Genomic DNA, 18,948 nt, shown 5'->3' on the forward strand with positions numbered 1-18,948 from the left:
AGCAAACTTTTGTTTTTCATTTGCGCCGCTTATTCGTTCGCTCTCGGAGAGAGAGGGCGAGAGAGAACCATTCGGGGAGACGCAGGCGAGGCGGGTAGTGGGCCAGATACCAGCGCGGAACTATTGTCCAAGCTCTGTCGGCCTACGTTGGGATGTTGATTGGCCACCTCACCTATTAATGTTTATTTTTAAATCCTTTATATTAAGTTCGCTTGCTTGCTTAGGACCGTGCAAATCTTTCGGTCGTTTTTTAACCCACTTCCCGTGATCCAATCGAGCTGACATTTTCCACACAGACTCGTTGTGCGTGACAATTAATGTTCGTGAACATTTTTTTCCAAACTTTTACACTTTTTAGGACAAAAATATTATATTTAATTACCAATTGCTTAATGGTGCAATGCAATCATCTGACCCATAGGTGGCAGCCATCTCAAGCCAGAGGACGAGAGGACTCTAGCCGCCACGCATATAAAGGATTTATAGTGAAAAACTTTGTTTTTACGGGTTATACTTATTCACTATCCGGATAACTTGGAAAAAACCCACACGTGCGTTGTTGGACGGGGTGGGGGGGGAGTGAGGGGTGGGGGTAACACTCAATCCTCTTGCAGGTTGACGTTAACCCACTTGCTGTACCGCCGTCATACCCCGCAAAGCCAGGAGATGGCGACCTCGATGACGACGGGTGGGGAGAGGTTTCACGGACACGTGTGTGTGTGTGATCCACCAACCCCAGCTTGCACAGTGCTGCATTACTACAGGCCATGTGCAGTGTAGCCACCAGCAATCGGAGTTCGTCGCTGTAGCGGTTAGCGCGCTGCGCTACGAACCTGGCCACCCGAGTTGGATTCCCGCTCACGGCCAACACCAGCGACGATTGCCTGAACCTGTCCTGGGCCTTTTCTAGGTCCACTCGGCCTCAAATGACATTTCCACTGGGGAGACAAAGGCGACCGGGCATGGTGCTGGCAACCCACACCCTCGTCCGCCGTTCCGGCCTTCATAGGCGCTCGCTAACAGCACTTGCCCCAACAGTCTGTTAAGGCTATACGGGGGATCTTTGTCTTTGTCGTTGCACAGGCACCACGCTGAGCCTCGCCCTCCTGGGCTGCGCCTTCCTCCTCGCGTCCCAGACGTCGCCCCCCGTGATTCTGCACCCCCACGACCCAGCAGTCACCAACTCTTCATGCATGGCGTACAGGTGACAGCATCGCACGTGTGTCCGTTTGCATGTGTGGGGAGTGGTACGGCTAAAACGCAGCAAGTCGGCACCGTAGGGGGCACAGGTGGTGTATCTGTCAGTCATCTCAGTCAATCGATGGCACCTGGGTCTGTCCCGTGACTGTCAGCGAACCTTCGGCACTTCACGTGGCCTCAAAGTGCACCCAGCCTGGCACGGTCACGGCGGTGACGTCACCGCCACTTAGTGGCGGTCGGCGGGTGTTGGTATTGGATTGGGGACTAGTAGGGAAGTGGTTGGCGCGCTGCGCTATGAACCCAGAAACCCGAGTCCGACCAGTAATAGTGTCGATTATTTGAACCAGACCTGGGCCTCTCTACTAACTTGGATTAAAAATGGTGCGGTGTGTACACATCAGTACTGGGGAGACAAAAGCGGTCAGGCGTGGTGCTGGCCACCGACCCTCCCTCTCGTGTGCTGTTCCGGCCTCCATAGGTGCTCGTTAACAGCACTTGCCCCGAGAGTGTGTTATGTCTGTACAGGGGATCTTTGTCTTTGTGCCCGTGTGTGTGTTGGGCGCAGCGTGTGTGAGACGTGCATGCTGGACCCCCGCTGTGGCTTCTGCTTCGGGATGAACGGATCGCACGTGGACAACTCCTCCTGCCTCCCCGCCGACCCCGACAACACGGACCAGGCCACCTGGGGCAGGTGGGAACTCGCACGCACGAATGTATGTGAGCGCATGTGTCACTGTGTGCGTGCCCATGTGTGTGGGGAGCGGTAGTACAGTGGTGAGCGCACTGCGCTACGGACCCGGAAAACCGAGTATTCAATTCCCGCTCACGGCCAACACCAGTGATGATTATCTGAACCGGTCCTGGGCCTCCCCTAGGTCGATTCAGCCTCAAATGAGTACCTGGTGCGGTGTGTAAACATCGCCGCTGGGGAGACAAAGGTGGTCAGGAGTGGTGTTGGCCATCCACCCCCTCGTGTGCCGTTCCGGACTTGATATGTGCTCCCTAACAGCACTTGCCCCAACAGTCTGTTAAGGCTACACGGGGGATCTATGTCTATATGTGTGTGAAGGCGGCAATGCAGTGGTTAGTGCACTGCGCGATGAACCTGGCGACCGGAGTTCGATTCCCGCTCTCGGCCACCAACAACCAGCGACGATTATCTTCTGGGCCTCCCCTAGTTCGACTCGGCCTCAACGACTACTCGTTGCAGTTCTGTTAACATCAGAACTCACAAGACAAAGGTGATGGGGCGTGGTCCTGGCCACAACTGCTTGTGCAGCACACCCGAGTCAGGGTTCAACGGCCCATCCGTCATCATTATAATCATCACCTCCGCCACGATCGCTCCGGGACGGAACGATGACAGCCGCCGCCAGTTGGCGACGAGGGTCGTTGACGCGATCGTTCCTCTTGGCCGCCGGCGCCGGCCTTGCAGGTGCAGCAGCACGAACGCAACACAGCGGGCGGGCCTCTCGTGGGCCTACAACTACTGCCCCACGCCCTACTCGTGGCTCGCGCTGCTCGGACTCATCCTCTACCTCATGTGCTTTGCCCCCGGTGAGCGTTCGCGCCCGATCTTTGTTCCTGAATAACAGTATGTACAGTTGAATAATGTTAAACTATTAATGTTATGCATACTTAGACAATGTGAGACTCTTTTACCTTTTTGTTCAGCAATGTCACAGAGCGTGAGCGGTGTATTTGTTGTGTTCTCCGTGTAAGTGTAAATGTAGTTTTACGGCATAATTGCTGTAATGGAGTTTGTTTGTTTTTAAAATGTGGAATTGCGGATAGCTTTTATGTTGTCTGCCGGCCGGATCGCCCTTTAAAAAGAGCTTCTTAGATCTTTGGGCTTTTATCGAGAGAAAAAAAACTTCCGATTATCCCAGTCGTACCGTCGCGTCGTCAATGACACGGGGCGGAGGGGCAGAATCCATTCGGAACTCTTGCGAAGCGCCGCTACCCATCCTCATAAGCGGGATAACCGCGGTGCTACGCTGCTCGCTTTGTGTGAACGTGCTAGGCATGGGCTCCACGCCGTGGACCGTCAACTCGGAGATCTACCCGCTGTGGGCGCGCAGCACGGGCAACTCCATGTCGGCCACCGTCAACTGGGTGTGCAACCTGGCGGTGTCGCTCACCTTCCTGCAGCTGGCGCAGAGCCTCACGTACTACGGTGGGCGACGTGTGCGCACACGCACGCACAATGGCGAGAGCTCCTCAGCGTGACCTGTCACGGACTGCTTGCTCGGGGGGATAATGCTGTTGGCGAGGCGGCTGTTAAGGCCGACACGGCCACATGATGGCAGTAGGGGTGGCCGGCACCACGCCCGGCCGGCACCACGCCCGGCCGCCTTTGTTTCCCCAAAACTAAGGTTTGTACGCTGCGTCCGACACTCGGGAAGGCCAAGGAGCAGTTCAGATAATCACCACTGATGCCGGCCGTGAGCGGGAATCGGAACGCTCCCCACTTGCTTACACGCGACAACAACAACCACTGCCGTTCACCACCCAAAATCTTCATCGACCGTGAATAGTGACAGTCGGCCAGACCGTGACCCCCAAATCGTCACCACAAATCCTGACAGTCGTTTGAACCTCCCTCCCCCCTAACCCCCCCCCGCGACCCCGCGACCCCGCAGGCGTCTTCTTCATGTACACGGGCCTGGGTCTACTGGGCGTGCTGTTCATCGCGACGTGCGTGCCGGAGACGCGCGGGCGCACCCTGGAGGAGATGGAGGCGCTGTTTGCGGGCGCGGGGTCGTGCGTCTGGTGGCCCGGCCGCTCTGGCGCCGGCTCCGCCCCGCAGCAGGTGGAGTACATCCGCGTGACGGGCGCCAACGGGCAGCTTTCCGACACCTCCGACGCCGAGTGACGGAGGAGGCGGTGGTGGCGGCACTCGCCGCGTGTCTGCTCCGACTTCCGGTCGCCTCTTGGCCGCCTCTCTTTTCAGCCTGCTTCGCCATGCCCCCCCAACCTGCCCACGGACTGACCCACGGTGGCGAGATGTTAAATACCTCGCCTTGTATACAGGAGGTCGTGGGTTCCATCCCGACCCTGACGCCTGCTGTATATATGGAGTTTGCGTGTTCTCCCTGTGGTCGCGTGGATTCTTCTCCCGGTTTTTCCCTCCGCATTTAGAATCAGAACCTTTAAGAGTATTTGGCCGCTGTAAATTTGCACGTGATAAGCCGCCACTTCGTTGAGCTATAATTTGTGGCCAGGTCACTTCAGAAAAAGAGCTGTATAGCTCCGAGGGCCTTACCTGGTAAAACTAAAATTATTTGGAGTTCAAATGGACCCTGTCCGTCCATGTCTGTGTGCCTGCATCTCCTGCCCGTGTCTGTCCGATTTCGAGCGACGGAGGCAGTGTTGTTCCGTGCGTCTCGGCGGAGCGGCCAGACGACCGTCCGTCTCTTGGCTGCCTTCAGTTTTCCTGCCTCACCGCCCGTGGCCTCACTGCGTCTCCCGTCAAAATCGATATCTGTGCCTCCTGTTCATGTCTGTTTCTGTGCACGTGCGTCTCTCTGTCCCTCTTCTATGATTCCCTGTCTGTCCTTTTGTATGTCTATGTCCGTATCACGTCTGCATCGCTCTGCCTATTGTCCATCTCCGCGTCTGTTTCCCCGTAAGAGTATCAGTTGCTGTTTTGTGTATCTCTGTCTCTGCGTGTGTGTCTCTAGCTGTGTCTGTCTGTGCCTGTCCCCATCTCTTTCTGATTCCTTTTTCATTTCCAAACCCAAACCTCTTCCTCTATTCGCCCTGGTGTCCAAAGCCTTAACTTCCTTCTGCCACCCATATTCAGCAGCAGCAGAAGCAGTAGAAGGACCGTTAGTAGTTCAAACAACAACTTGAGCTGTTTTGTCTTAACTGTCATCAGTAGAAGCATGATTTTTACCATCATCAGCACGATCAGCATCATCAACATTGGCATCAACAGCGGGGGCAGCAGCAAGAATATCATCATCAGGATCTTCGTAATCATCAATCATCATCTTTAGAAGCACTGGTATCATCATCAGTGACATCGCCGGCACCATTGGCAACAGCAGTAGGAGCAACAACAACAACATTCTCATCTGCGGCATCCTCATCAGAATATTTGGTGTCATCATCATCATCACCAGCAGCAGTATCGGTGATGTCCCTAGCAGCAGCAGTGGCAATATCATAGTCTCCTTTAGTAACAATAGCAACTGCATAATCATCAGCAACGGCAGCAGCATGACCCTCCACAGACCACACATGCATCAACCCACCCCTCCCTCTGTCTGCCGTGTCCAGTCTAACCATGCGTAATGAACGTTCGGATGAACTGTACAAGTCGCTTACTTGCACTGGTGCCCCCCCCCCCACCCCCCTCCCCCAGCATTTGATCATCTGCTGCACTTGTACAATGTTTCTGGAGGCAGAAGTTGCCGCCCCCTCCCCACTCACGATAACATTCGAGTCGAAGAAAAGCAAATATGCTGACGGGCACTGAGAGGGGGTGAACGCGCCAAGGAAATTTCTGTCGTACTTTATTCCAGTGTTACGGCGAATGTGGAAATAGGACGGGCACTCGGAAGGACGTTGTAGATGTTATGGGCTGTGGTTGATAACCTTACCCTGATTTCCAACAAAAAAATCGGTGTTCCCGTTTCAAGCTTGGCTCATGATGCAGGCAATGGGGGGGGGGGGGTAGGGCTTTAACATGTCGACTTTCGCGATCAATATCCATAAGAGAGGTTTTTTGGGTTGGATCGCGTAAATATAAATGTGTTGTTAAACCTGCCACAACCCAACATAGCTAATTAGCAAGGTTTGTCACGTAAACAAAACATGGCAATTCGTTAAGACGTTTTCAATTCCAGTACGACGTTTCGCCAGTAATTACAACATTTACATCATCAGGCAAAATCCTGATGATGGAAATGTTGTGGGTTTACTCTCCAACACACTCTACTAGTAACGAATTGTATGTTTTGTCTACGTGACAAACCTTACTAATCGGCTGTGTCGGGTGGTGGCGGGTTTAACGACAAATATTTACTCTCACCCAAAAAACGACATTAAGGATAATGAGAGGGCTTCGTGAGTAGTGGGCGGGGTTTAGAAAAGGGGTGGGCGGGGCCAGTGAGGAGTGGGCGGGGTTAGTAAAGGGGTGGGCGGGGTCAGTGAGGAGTGGGCGGGGCAGAGGAACAATTATTTGCCTAATGTCACGATTCCAATAATATAATAGCACAATTTTGGTTGAACTGTCGATACCGTACGCGAGCGAACAATGCGAGGGCAAGAGACGGGGGGAAATTAGCATTGAACCCAAGAATGTACAAATACGTGGCACAATGTATACAACACGAGTACTGTTAACAGATCGATATGCTCAGTGTTGGAACGGTGTTTACATTCATGTGAGACGATCTATATAGCCTTGAATTGGTGTGTGATAGGTAAATGATGTGCTGTGTAGTATATATACAGATGCTGCTGTGATTATATTGATGTTCTTAGAATCTTTGTACATTATTACCAGAGCCTTGTACACATCATGCGTGGATAAAAAAAAGAGTTGGGCTTTACGTAGTAGCGTTTCCACGTTGTACATGTGCGATCGTGTTTAACAGAAAAGAACTTTGTTCACAAATAAGAAAGTTCACACTCTAAAACACACAAACTTTTTTTGTTGTCCGCTCAAATGGGTCCCATAGTTTATGTGCAGTGCTCTTGCCAATAACGCCTGGTAATCTGGCAGGATTTGTTTGACAAGCCTGACTGGCGATGGAACCCAGAAAGTTGACGCTGGTCCCCACAGTGTGCATCCTTAAACAGAAGCCGGTGGCTAATATCGCTCTGGGAAGTTGAGAGGCTGAGGGACTGCAACATTTCCAGTTCTGTGTAGAGACAATTCTAACAATCATACAGTTATTTAAAAATCCATATTTGAGATGGCCTGGTGGTGACCCCTGGTTTCAGCCGCCCTTGACGAAACGGGAGTTCTCAGGCCTAGCGAGCTGATGGTCTCAGCCCAGCCACCAATAACTGCACACACCCACAAACCCCTTCGATGTTACGTTTGGTTTTAATTCCACCCAGCCCAGCTCAGATTTTCAATATCCTCGGTTGTTTGCCACCCCGCCGAACCACTCTGCAGAGATCGTTCGTGAGGGAGCGCCCCCCCCCCCCTCGAGTGTTGGGCGAGAGGCCTATTCTTGTGGGCACCACTAGAATAATAGTAGCGCCGTGATCTCCACTTCTGGTCCCCTCTTCTGGGGCTGCCTGATGTGGTGACGTGATTGATGCCGTCTGACTGGCACTGGCCAGGCGTCTTGAGAAAGAGGTGGGGAGTCTCCCCCACGCTTTACCCCACCAGACGTGACATTTGCCCACCGACTTGCTGTGGTTGCACCCATTCCTACTGCTGGATGGACAGAGGTGCGGGATGAGGAGGGCGGCGGATTTGAGAAACGTTCCCGGGATATTGAACCAGGCGACCTCTGCGTCGCAAGTCCCAGTGTGCTAACCGTTGCACAATGGCAGCAGCAGCAGCAGCATCCTCTATTAGTAACAATCATCAAACACAGGGGTGGGACGCGCAGCAAGAGGAAGATTATTTCCTGATGTGACATTGCGTGTATGCGTGTGTGTGTGTGTACGTGCAACGTGCGTGTGTACCAAAAGCAAGGTGACGTCGGCTGGCCCCACGATGTTTCCTGATCAATGTTCACGGACCGGCGATGTATCGCACGGGGCCACGATGGTATGTGCACTCACAATGTCCGTACCGGTGATGGTGGTGCTGGTGGTGGTGGCGGCGACGGAAAGTCTATTGCATGAGCTCGTTCATTCGATGATTTAAAGTATAAATTTGTGTCTGATTTCACAACGTGGATCAGGTATCTGAAAAAATCAGGGTCGATCGCAGGGTTTCTTCAACTCCAATCCTCACAACCCACCCCCATGTCTTTCCGCGTTTACCAAGTTGCTCATCCCACTCAAGTGAACTTGTGCCCATGCTGCAAGCGCCCAATGATTGTTAAACACGACCCACGTGACGCGCTAAGCAGTTACATTGAGATCTGTGTGTGCGTGTACACGGGTTACACGTGTGCGTGTACAAGGGTTACACGTGTGCGCATACACGGGTTACACGTGTGCGCGTACACGGGTTCCACGTGTGCGCGTACACGGGTTCCACGTGTGCGCGTACACTGGTTCCACGTGTGCGCGTACACGTGTGCGCGTACACTGGTTCCGTGCGTGCGGTGTGCACGTGTCTGCGTCACGTGTTCCAGCTTCATATCTTAGCGCGTCACCTGGGACGTGCTTAACAATCATCAGGTGCGTGCGGCGTAGAACGAGTTCATTTGGATGGGAGCAGTAAATTGATGAACGGGGAAAGACAGAGTGGTAGTGAGGGGTCGCGAGGACTGGAGTTTGTGAAACTCTATCCTATCGTGTTCCTGTGAAAAGTTATTCTGGAAAGAAAGTTGATCAATTTGAATGCACAGTTCCTAAAACCGGTGTGGTTCAAATGATTGCCACGTGGTTTTACACCATGTACGCCAAAACCTTGCCCATCGCAATCGGCAAACCCACGATCCGCACACTTTAAAGGCCAATGGAAAAAATATGGTTTGGTGCACGGTTCGTGATACAACACCCGCTCCTTTCCGATTATAAACATGAAACGAGAAGTATTTTAATGTAATTTACGATTACTATTTTCTCGAGTGCTAAATATAATTTGTACAGTAAAATGTACAGAATTATACTAATTAACGTAGTGTACAGCACTGTACTGTACACACGAAAACATGTACCTGAAAATAAAGATAAGAGTTAATGACATGTGCAGTAAATATGCAGTACAAAAAAGTACGACGTACTTTTGCTTGCTATTGCTGATGATGATGATGGCATGTGTATTCTTCTACGGCAGCATCATTGCGAGCAGTTATAAAGTACAGTACTTCTTTACGATGCATAATGCACCCTCGATACATTTTGGCCCGAAAGGTCAAATCCGCGATGGGAAATCACGCGATGAGCAAAGTTTTAGTGTATTGTTACCAGTTGCTTTACCGTACTTCGATGCCAAGTCAGTACCCCACCCCCCTCCTCCCTAAGCCCCCCATGTTGCCAACCCCTGACTGACCAGCATGGTGAAGTATGGTCAAATAACTCCCCAAGACCCCACATGGCATGGGGATGCGCCTCCAGCATTGCGTTGACAAACGGCCGCACATGTACACGTCCACGTGTGCACATGTGCAGCACATATGCATTTCAAGTGGTGGTTCATTGTGCTCACACGGGCATCGGTGATATGGCCTGTCTCCCCACACCAGCCAGCCCCGACCTCCCATACAGATTAATTGGCGTGCATCTAAATTTGCTGCCGTCGCTGGGTTCATGAATAAAAGCATTTATGTATCTGTGGTGGAATTGTACGCAACAGCCTGGCACTAACCACTGCTTGCAAAATCGTAATTGACAAAAAGCCCATTTGAAACGGTCACTCGACACCAGCGTCGTCGGCGACTGCCACCATCGTCCGATTTCCTCCTTTCTATCACGCAGTGCGCACATTCAGTAATCCAGCAATTGCGAAAAAGATTGCAAATTACGAACAAGCGAGGCAACCCAGTCCATAGAGAGAGCCTCCGTTTTATTTTTCGGTGAACCATTTTCGCAGATACTTAGAATAATTCTACATGAGGACAGCATTGTTATGCGGTGTACATTTTTTATGCATATGTGAAAATGTGCGCTGGATTTGCCGTTTATAAATGCATCGGTATAATGTTGCGCGTTGTGGGTTAATGCATTGTATTTTTCCTTTTTAAAAGATCATGGGATCTGCGGCTTCCACGGATGTTTTATTGATGGACGAGCCGAGTTGGCTGCCAGGGTCGGGATGGAATAAGTGCCAGCTCCTGTGCTCGTATGATGTGGTGTGATGTGGTGTCATGTCTGTCGGCTTCTGCCAATTGACCTCATGAACCCAGGTTTGATTCCTGGATGTGGCACCTACAATAAAAGTCTTCACACTCCGGCTCTAAAGCACCAGTGGAGATTCACCATTCCTATGCCAGGAGCAAGTATTTCCTTGGAACAACCATTGTTGATTCCCCACAGTGGTATTGTTTTTCAAATCCCTGTGAAGATGATGAGCTGAGGCTACCCACGACCTGTGTAACCTTCTGATCCGCCCATATTGAACATCTGAAAAATTGCTTTCTCGCTCATCGGATTCCTCCAGTATATGCTGATTCCGTCTGAACTCTCAACCTTGCCTATTTTAACTGGTGACAGTAATGCCCATCACCAGTTAAAAGAGCTAAAATAGCCATGCGCTTGGACCTCCCCTAGATTGGCTCAGCCAAAAAATGATCTATTGTGTTCCCTGCGTGTGCGGTGAGAGCGCTATGGTCATGAAGATCAGCGCCGTCGAGACGAAGGTGGTAGGGCGTGCGTGGTGCCGACCGCCCTATCCCCGCAGCGTTGTGTCCGCGCCAGCCTTAATAAGTGCTCTGCTAATGGCACTGGCCCCGACTGTCCACGGTTATCGTCGATCTTTGTGTGTGCTTACTACGTAAGAGTGGCGGCGCAGTGATTAGCAAGCACTCTGTGCTACAATTCCAGCAAACCGGGATTGATTCCTGGCCATTGATTCCTGTATCTATATTGCCAGTGACAATTGCTGTTATCTGAATCTGGCCAGTGCCTCCCTTGTTGTGGTAAAACAGTGATATCCTTTATTTAAGCACGAGATGAAATATTGGCCCGTTAAAATAAATGATACTTTTCCTCCTTATTTCAACGGCGGCCTGGGCATAACTGCATAGGCGTGAATAGCAAACACTGGGGAGACAAAGGCGGCCAGGCATCTATGGTGCAGGCCTCTGTCACCTGCCAGCCTTAATAGGTTCTTGGCAACTGCTCCTGTTGTGAGCTACAGTGGGGGGTGGGAGTGTAATGAACAGTTAGTTAATTCAGAGTGCTTGGTCCGTCTGTCTCGTAATCTTTTTTTAATAACCTTTGCACTTTTTTGATCGTGACTTTCTCATTAACAACTGTGCCAAAAAACATTGTCCACAGCCATCGATGGGTAATACTTAACTGTTTATAAATGTATATTTTTTAAGGTACACGTCCAATCGCAGTGTATATGTGTGCGTGGGTACGCGTGGTGTTTTGGCGACGGGCCAGGGTTCACAAACTTCTCTCTGATCACATTGATCCGGATTACAATCCAGGCCATGCACTTCCGGCAATTGGAATGCTAACGTGGCATCGGCCTCCCCCTAGGTTCACTCGGCCTGATACAAGCATCTGGCACAATGTGACGTATACATTGCATTGGGGAGGCAAAGGCGGCTGTGTGTGTGCGTGGTGCCGATTACACCACACGTGTCGTACATAGTGCCGGCCTGAATAGGCGCTCGCTAACAGCACTCGGTATAAGTCCCTTTGGCTAATTAGACCTCTATGTATGTGTGCTTTAAAAATATATTAAGCACATAAATTCGTCTGAGACATACGATGACGGGCGGTGAAAACGTTTTGGGAGCAAACGTATTAGGCTTGTTTTGAAGCCCAGTCTTAAATATGAATCGTGTAAGTGATTAAGTGTATTGATGTTTGCTGTGGCTATATTGGAAAATACACTTAACGACTATGTATATGGTACTTTTAATATGCGGTCGCAGGCCCATGTTTCAAATATATATGTGTAGAGGTCTCCAGATCGGAGCGGCAATTTTCTTCAGTGAAAGATGAATGTGCTCGTAAACTAACGTACGGATTTCTCTTAAGATGCCATCAAGCGTTTTACTGTAATATCATTTGTACTTTTTTAACGTAGACTTTCAGTTGACTTTTAATTTCAGTTTGGTGTCCGTGGACGGCCAACTCGAGTTGACCCAAGTGCGCCCGAGTTGGTCCGATTTCTCCCAGAAGCTTGAGTTGATGGGCAATGCAAGTTGGGTACAGCAAGAAGTGTGGCGTCTGTGATTGGCTGAGTCCACCACTGGAGCTAGCCACGTGACGTTGGGCGGTGGGCCACAACTCCCGGGTACAACATTGCAATGTCCCCGTGCCCGCCTACGCTTTTGATTTCTAACATTTTCGGTGTTGGGGAATGCAGGCCGGATCGTAAAGCGAAATCGGCAAATTAATTCATTCATTATTGAATTTTTTTTTGGGGGGGGGGGGGGGTAGGCCACGTAATAATCTGGCCGAGTGTGTCATAAGACCCTCCACCACCCGACGTAGCCAAACATTAAATTGTCACGTGGTGCAAGCGTTTTTTTTATTAACCTGAATAACAATTCTCACAACCAAATTTGGCAATTAAATACAAAATATGTGTATGTTAACGAAGCACTGTTTGGTGACCACTTGCATCCTCGTACCCCACGTAACCAACCGCCGTTGTGATTGATTTGTCCCGCGTACTCCCTGGAGATGGAGCAGCATGTACCTCTTGGGGTTCACGTACTGCAGGTTGGGAACCACGCTGCCTTAGGACAGAGGTTTGTGTCTGAACCAAGCACCATTGAACATAAAACAAAACGGGAGATATTTTGGGGGTTATTTGGTTGCGTTGGTGAAACAACTTTCAGTTTGCACACTTTTGCGATTGGGCACGCACGCTTGACAACTTGGGATGGGAGAGCCCAAGTCAAATTAACGTTTAACAAAACATTTGCACAAATTGCATCGTTTCACAGGTGGTGGAATGCCCGTCATGGACGTGTTCTCTAAAAGACCTGGGTTGGAATCATCTGGCATCTCTCTGCCAAAGAGTCAATCCCATGGCCTTGTTTACATGAGGGAAGATGTTTCGCTGTCCTGGGTACGGGTGCTTTGTTTTATTTGAAATATTACTCATCCCAAAAAATGTTAATCAATGTGGTCATGATGTCTTAATGTACTAATTACCGAGGTGTCGAAACTATACCGTGATGTATGATGTATGCTGTGATTTGGGACAAATGTGATGTGCAAATAAATGACCAATATCTTACATTGGAATCCAGGATGTGTTGTTTTATTGAAATCATTAGTCATTCGTCAAGGCAAAGTCGCACTGTGGTTTGAAGCAAAACTGCTCATTTCAATTCTCTGTCAGGGATGTGCCATGGTGGCAAGATTTTAACTACCTCGCCTGGTTTGCAGGAGGTCGTGGGTTTGATCCCGACCATGACGCATGCTGTATATTTGGAGTTTGCATGTTCTCCCCGTGGCCGCGTGGATTTTTCTCCTGGTCATCCGGTTTTTCCCTCCACGTATAGAAACATAGGTTTAGACTATTTGGCTGCAATACATTCGTTGAGTTGTCATTTTTGGCCAGGTCGCTTCTGACAAAGAGTTATATAGTTCAAATACATTTTAATTCGTTGAAATTTTATTAATTTGTCACTTTTTTATTTCACCAGGTAAGTCCTACTTAGCTCAAGTGTATGTAGCTTTTTTCAGAAAGCGACCAGGCCACAAATGATAGCCCAATTAAGTGACTTGTGGGAATTTTTTCGCAGCAAATACTATAAAGGCACATTAAGGTCGCTATAAATAGGCGTTATAATAGTCCGTTAAGGCCAATTGAGATATTTCACTTGTCGGCAGCAATGGGAGGGGTGTCAATTGTGGTTCCAAGTTCGTTGTGTGGCCAACGACGGCAATTATTTAGAAATGAATAATTCACACTGTTAACCCTATCATTTGTTACTAATGTGCTTGCTACCCTTATATATTACCAAATTCTGATACGACGCATGGCCTACAAAGGGTCCTGCTCTCTTCCAATCCAGAGTGGTCTAGATGTGACTCTCCAATTAGTTTAACCCTAACACTTTTGTTCCTTTTCTGTTTTAAATAAACCTGACTTTAAAAAAAAGTTTTAGCGAATGAAATGGCGGGTCACGGGACATGTGAGCCACCCTTCCAATCCAGAGTAATTTAGATGTGACTCTCCAATTAGTTTAACCCTAACACTTTTGTTCCTTTTCTGTTTTAAATAAACCTGACTTTAAAAAAAAGTTTTAGCGAATGAAATGGCGGGTCACGGGACATGTGAGCCACCCTGTTACAATGCAGGTGGTCTCTAGTGTGTGAGTGTGTCTATACACCCACACCTGACCTCACATTACACAACACACTGCCTTAGGCAACGCTCGGCTTAACTCTTGTGAGTTCAGCTGTTCCATTATTTATTGTCGTGAGTGCGGCGCTGACACGGCATGACTGGACCAAAACATAAAAGAGAGCTTTGATTAGCCGTTTCGCAACACCGCATAATTTATAACATTACAAAGTTAAAGGTCCCCCCCCGTATGGAATCAACATACTTTTGGGGCAAATGCCGTGAGCGAGTAACCTACTAAGGCCGGCAGGGCACACCACCAGGCGGCCAGTACCACGCCCGGCCACCTTTGTCTCCCTCGTGGCGACGTTCACACACCGCACCAGGTACCCGTTTGAGGCTGAGTCGACCTAGGGGTAGGCCCAGGATCGGTTCAGATAATAGTCACCGGCGTTGACCGTGAGCGGGAATCGAACTCGGCAGGTTGCGCCACCGCTCCCCGCCAACGTTGCAGCCGCTGTGGCCCCAAGCGCACGTGGCGCGCTCGTAGGCGTGACGTCACCGCGGAGACATATGATTGGGCAAGCTCTCGTGGCCACGCCCTAGAAAAGAGCCACGAGCCAATGGCAAACGAGCGTCTCATCGCGCGCAGCGTGGGCACGTCGACGGAAGCTCGCTCGTGATTGGACAACGCTTCATGAATATTAACGCCGCTTGGAAAAGATGATGTGGAAAATACGGGGGGGGGGAGTGTAAGGTGGGATCAATATTGTCATCCAATCGATACGCGCGTCTCATCGCAGCGTGGGCTCGAGTTAATAAAAGCTCCACTCTGATTGGATAACGTCTCATGAATATTAATAAGTTCAGGGAAAGCCGGGGGGGGGGGCGGGCGCCAGGTAGTTGGGGGGGCTGTTATTTAAAGGGACCGGGGCAATTTTTGTGTTCGTCCAATCGCCGCGCGCGTCTCACTGCGGCGTCGGTTTCGCGCCAATGAGAGCTCGGCCGCGATTGGACGAGGCGGAAATTGTGGGCGGGGCATGCGGACTACTTAAAGGCGCCCGCGCCTCGGGCTCTGGTTGATGAGGAAGTGTTTGGCTCCGGGCTGGTTGCGCGTTGTTTTTGGGTTTTTTGCGTTGTTTTCTATTTGGTTTATTGCTTAGTTTGGAACAGATCGGTAACGGGGTTTGGATCGATGAACAACCGTCATCAGCACCTGTCCCAAGCGGACGTGATGGACCTCCTGCGGCAGGAGCTTCGAGACGACGAGGATTTCCACGAGAAGGAGACACATTTTTTCGTTGTCCTGGGCGCTTCGGTTCGTTTCCCCGTTCATTTTATTTTCGCGGATCCATTTACGAGGCGGAACCCCGTTTGGTGATGTCTCGATTTTTGTTTAATATCTGCGCGGTATACACGCGAATGTCGTGCGGAGTTCCTGTCGCAACAAAAGCCCGCGGTCAGTGGAGCGTGTGAGTGAAGGATGATGATGATGTTGGCAAGGAGGAGGATGATGATGTTAGAGGCGAGAGTTTAACGAGGAGTCTTGACGTTGGAAGGCGCAGCCCCTGCAACTGCTTGGCTCGTGCCGATGCCGAGGATCTGCGTGCTGTTTGGCCGCTAAGCCGCACGATCACTTGATAAGCCACTTTTCGTTGAGCTATAGTTTGCGATGGACAGGTCGCTTCTAAAACAGAGCTAATTACAGCTTCATGGGCCCTATCTGGTCAAATAAACATCTAAAAACTGTCGCTGCAATCCACTCGCTACTGAGAGATGTCATCTCATAGGTTTAGTTTACGATGTACACGTGTTGTTTTGGCCTACGCTTCCAAGAACTTGTTAACCAGACGTGTCACTTGGTGAGCTTCCCACACTTCACTCCACATTTCACTCGACCTGGTGATTTGTAACAGTGGCTTTGTTAAAATTACTGTTGCAGTACTTTTTAAATCCTTTATATTAAGTTCGCTTGCTTGCTTAGGACCGTGCAAATCTTTCGGTCGTGTTTTAACCCACTTCCCGTGATCCAATCGAGCTGACATTTTCCACACAGACTCGTTGTGCGTGACAATTAATGTTCGTGAAAAAAGTTTTTCCAAAATTTTACACTTTTTAGGACAAAAATATATTTAATTACCAATTGCTTAATGGTGCAATGCAATCATCTGACCCATAGGTGGCAGCCATCTCAAGCCAGAGGACGAGAGGACTCTAGCCGCCACGCATCTAAAGGATTTATAGTGAAAAACTTTGTTTTTACGGGTTATACTTTTTTCTTGTACAGACGGTCCCGAATGGCATGGAAGAATGGGCCCTCCAGAGTGCCCAATAGTGGAGGCCCCATCCACCAGCACTGGTGTGGGCCAGCAATTGTAGGGCTGCTCCTTTACCCTTTTAAAGTATTCACTTTAAAAGATACATTTGCCATGTGCCATATTCCTAACATCATAAATGAATAAACTCATGTGCATTTGCACGCGCACACATTTCCGTGCATGTATCGCACACGGCACAAGCTGTGATGCTGCATATACTCGATTTAATTGTACGTATTGTTTTAGTTTCATTAGTTCTACTCAATATTGTATTGCCAATAGAGGGACCTCTCAACTCTGAAATAACGCGGTCGCCACCGCTTGGCATCACCAACTAATCTCTGCGCGTGATGCCTGCACAGAGTTAAAGTGTCAATTGTCCAGGGGGAGAGGGCTTCAGGGATTGAAAGATTCCTGCAGAGTTCGCTGTTCTTCATAATCCGTTGAAGGAGCGCAGACTACATTGGCTCTTATCTACTGTTCTATAAGGCTAAACTATTTTTAGTTTACCAGGTAAGGCCCACTTGAGCTATATATAGCTTTTTCAGAAGCGACCTGGCGGCAAATGAGAGCCCAAAGAAGTGGTTTATCACGTGTAAGTTTAGAGCAGCCAACTACTTTAAACACATGTTGATTCTAAATGTGGAGGGGAAAACCGGAGGACCCGGAGAAAAATCCATGCGGCCACGGGGAGAGAGGCACGCAAACTCCAAATATACAGAGATCAGATGCTGGATTGTAATCACTGTGGGTTAGTGTCTTTAAGTTTCCCATTTGGTGATGTTCTGATGTTGTTTATGGTGTTTACACACCCACTGTCTTGGAGGAGGTGAATGTCAGAGCCAGAAGGGTGGGTTGCGATGTTTGGGGGCTTCCAATGAGGCGTTTACTCAGGACGTTTTAAAAGGTTGAACGGAGCTCGTCAATATTTGTATTTACGGAATTGCCAGTTAATCGCGCCTTATTCTAAAGTCCTACGATGTTTTTGGTTGGTTAAATTGATAACCTGTTTGTTCACTTCGTATACGTACAATATATCATTACAAATCTCAGTCCATAAGCCCAGGCGAGATGTGTGACTTGTCGGTAGTAACTAGAGTGGGGTCATTGTCTTTATGTGGACAATAACAGTGCATTGTGCAAAGAGTGTGTTAAGAAATAATTTACTCGTATTAGCCTTGTAAATTAATTGTAACCACTGAACTTTTGCGACCTTACGTTGCACCAATACCTGCCCTGGCCTGTGGACTATATTCTACATTGATTAGTCCTGGTCCTCTGTGTTATTCACCTTGTGGGGAAGGTGCAGGCCCTGCAATAGCAATGGCTGAATGGGTTTTACCCGGTAAATTACATTTAAAAAGTAGTTTTATTCTGTGATTTGCATTCCTTTCCTATACTCTGCACTCCTATCGTATTGTTCGCTGGTGTAACTTTCTGACACGCCCCTACTGGACATCTGCGAAAAGGAGCTTTAGAGTTCATCGGATTCCCCCTGCAGTATAAATAAATATTCTGATTCTGAAAGGGCACGAAATATCAGAGAAAGTTTGCATTGCGGTTTTTTTCGCATCAGGATATGGGCGAGTTTGAACTTTGCTTTTTGGGGCCCATGACATAATTTGCATGAAGTCAATATTGCACAACCTTATTACAGCAGTGCTGTGAAGGAGGAACCAGTCTTGTTGTCGTCGTGTACTTTGGTCCACACTGTGTGTGCTCAGTGTATTGGTAATGCTGATGATACTGGTAGGAACCTCCTGGTTACACCAGCCCACAGGGGATTATTGTGTCCGTCCGTCGTGCAGGGAGGGGCTGGGTGGGGAGGGGGGGGGTGGGGAGGGTGGGGAGGGTGGGGGGGGTGGGGCTGGGTGGGGGGAGGGGCTGGTCACCCCGTGGTGCCCTTATAAAACTCAACGTTTAACCTACTCACGCCGGCTTGTGCCCGCCCTCACAGTCGGGCATATTTGCGGAATACACCACGCCGTCGTTGACCCTGCCCATTGACCGAGCAACCAACGTTCCTTACCAGCTCCCTCCGCAGGAATGTGTTTATACCGCCTCGCCGCCACCACCACCGAACGGAGGGCCTGGGTTCAAAGCCCCGTTTGTGGCATTATAAATATGTAATGCGCTATCCATATTTTGTGTTGCTGCATTGGAAAATTACAACACAAAACTCAACACCTTCGTTAAGAACACGACACTAAAAGGGGCGATGGCCCTTTTTTTGATTTGGAGAGCGATGTCTCTCGTGTGTTTTCATAGCAGATATCTAATTCTCTGTTTGGTTGTGCATAATATATGCGACATTGTTTACGTGGTGAGATAATCTTTAATTAAATCCGATGGTGTGAATCT

General features: G+C 49.4%; 2 protein-coding genes across 6 annotated transcripts in view; both read left to right on the plus strand.

Moving 5' to 3' along the window:
* The window catches only part of SLC2A13 (solute carrier family 2 member 13), a 47,026-nt gene extending 33,813 nt beyond the window's left edge, over positions 1 to 13,213 (plus strand). For 2 of the 4 annotated variants that reach the window (XM_078612952.1, XM_078612951.1), the window contains exons 8-13: positions 1,084 to 1,204; positions 1,766 to 1,891; positions 2,636 to 2,757; positions 3,224 to 3,376; positions 3,843 to 4,424; positions 4,491 to 5,158. In XM_078612952.1, coding sequence (XP_078469078.1) covers positions 1,084 to 1,204; positions 1,766 to 1,891; positions 2,636 to 2,757; positions 3,224 to 3,376; positions 3,843 to 4,075 — 755 coding nt within the window. In that variant the 3' untranslated portion in view covers positions 4,076 to 4,424; positions 4,491 to 5,158. Of the gene's footprint in view, positions 1 to 1,083; positions 1,205 to 1,765; positions 1,892 to 2,635; positions 2,758 to 3,223; positions 3,377 to 3,842; positions 4,425 to 4,490; positions 5,159 to 7,860 lie in introns of those variants that run through there. The other 2 variants (XM_078612955.1, XM_078612953.1) reach the window with 2 other exon arrangements.
* Positions 13,214 to 15,337: 2,124 nt separating this feature from the next.
* G6PD (glucose-6-phosphate dehydrogenase) overlaps positions 15,338 to 18,948 on the plus strand; it is a 32,794-nt gene continuing 29,183 nt past the window's right edge. For both annotated transcript variants that reach the window (XM_078612957.1, XM_078612956.1), the window contains exon 1: positions 15,338 to 15,587. In XM_078612957.1, the coding sequence (XP_078469083.1) occupies positions 15,465 to 15,587 (123 nt within the window). In that variant the 5' untranslated portion in view covers positions 15,338 to 15,464. The remainder of the gene's footprint in view (positions 15,588 to 18,948) is intronic.

This window comes from Lampetra planeri, chromosome 40 (assembly GCF_965212315.1).
Source record: "Lampetra planeri chromosome 40, kcLamPlan1.2.h2, whole genome shotgun sequence".
Taxonomy (NCBI): domain Eukaryota; kingdom Metazoa; phylum Chordata; class Hyperoartia; order Petromyzontiformes; family Petromyzontidae; genus Lampetra; species Lampetra planeri.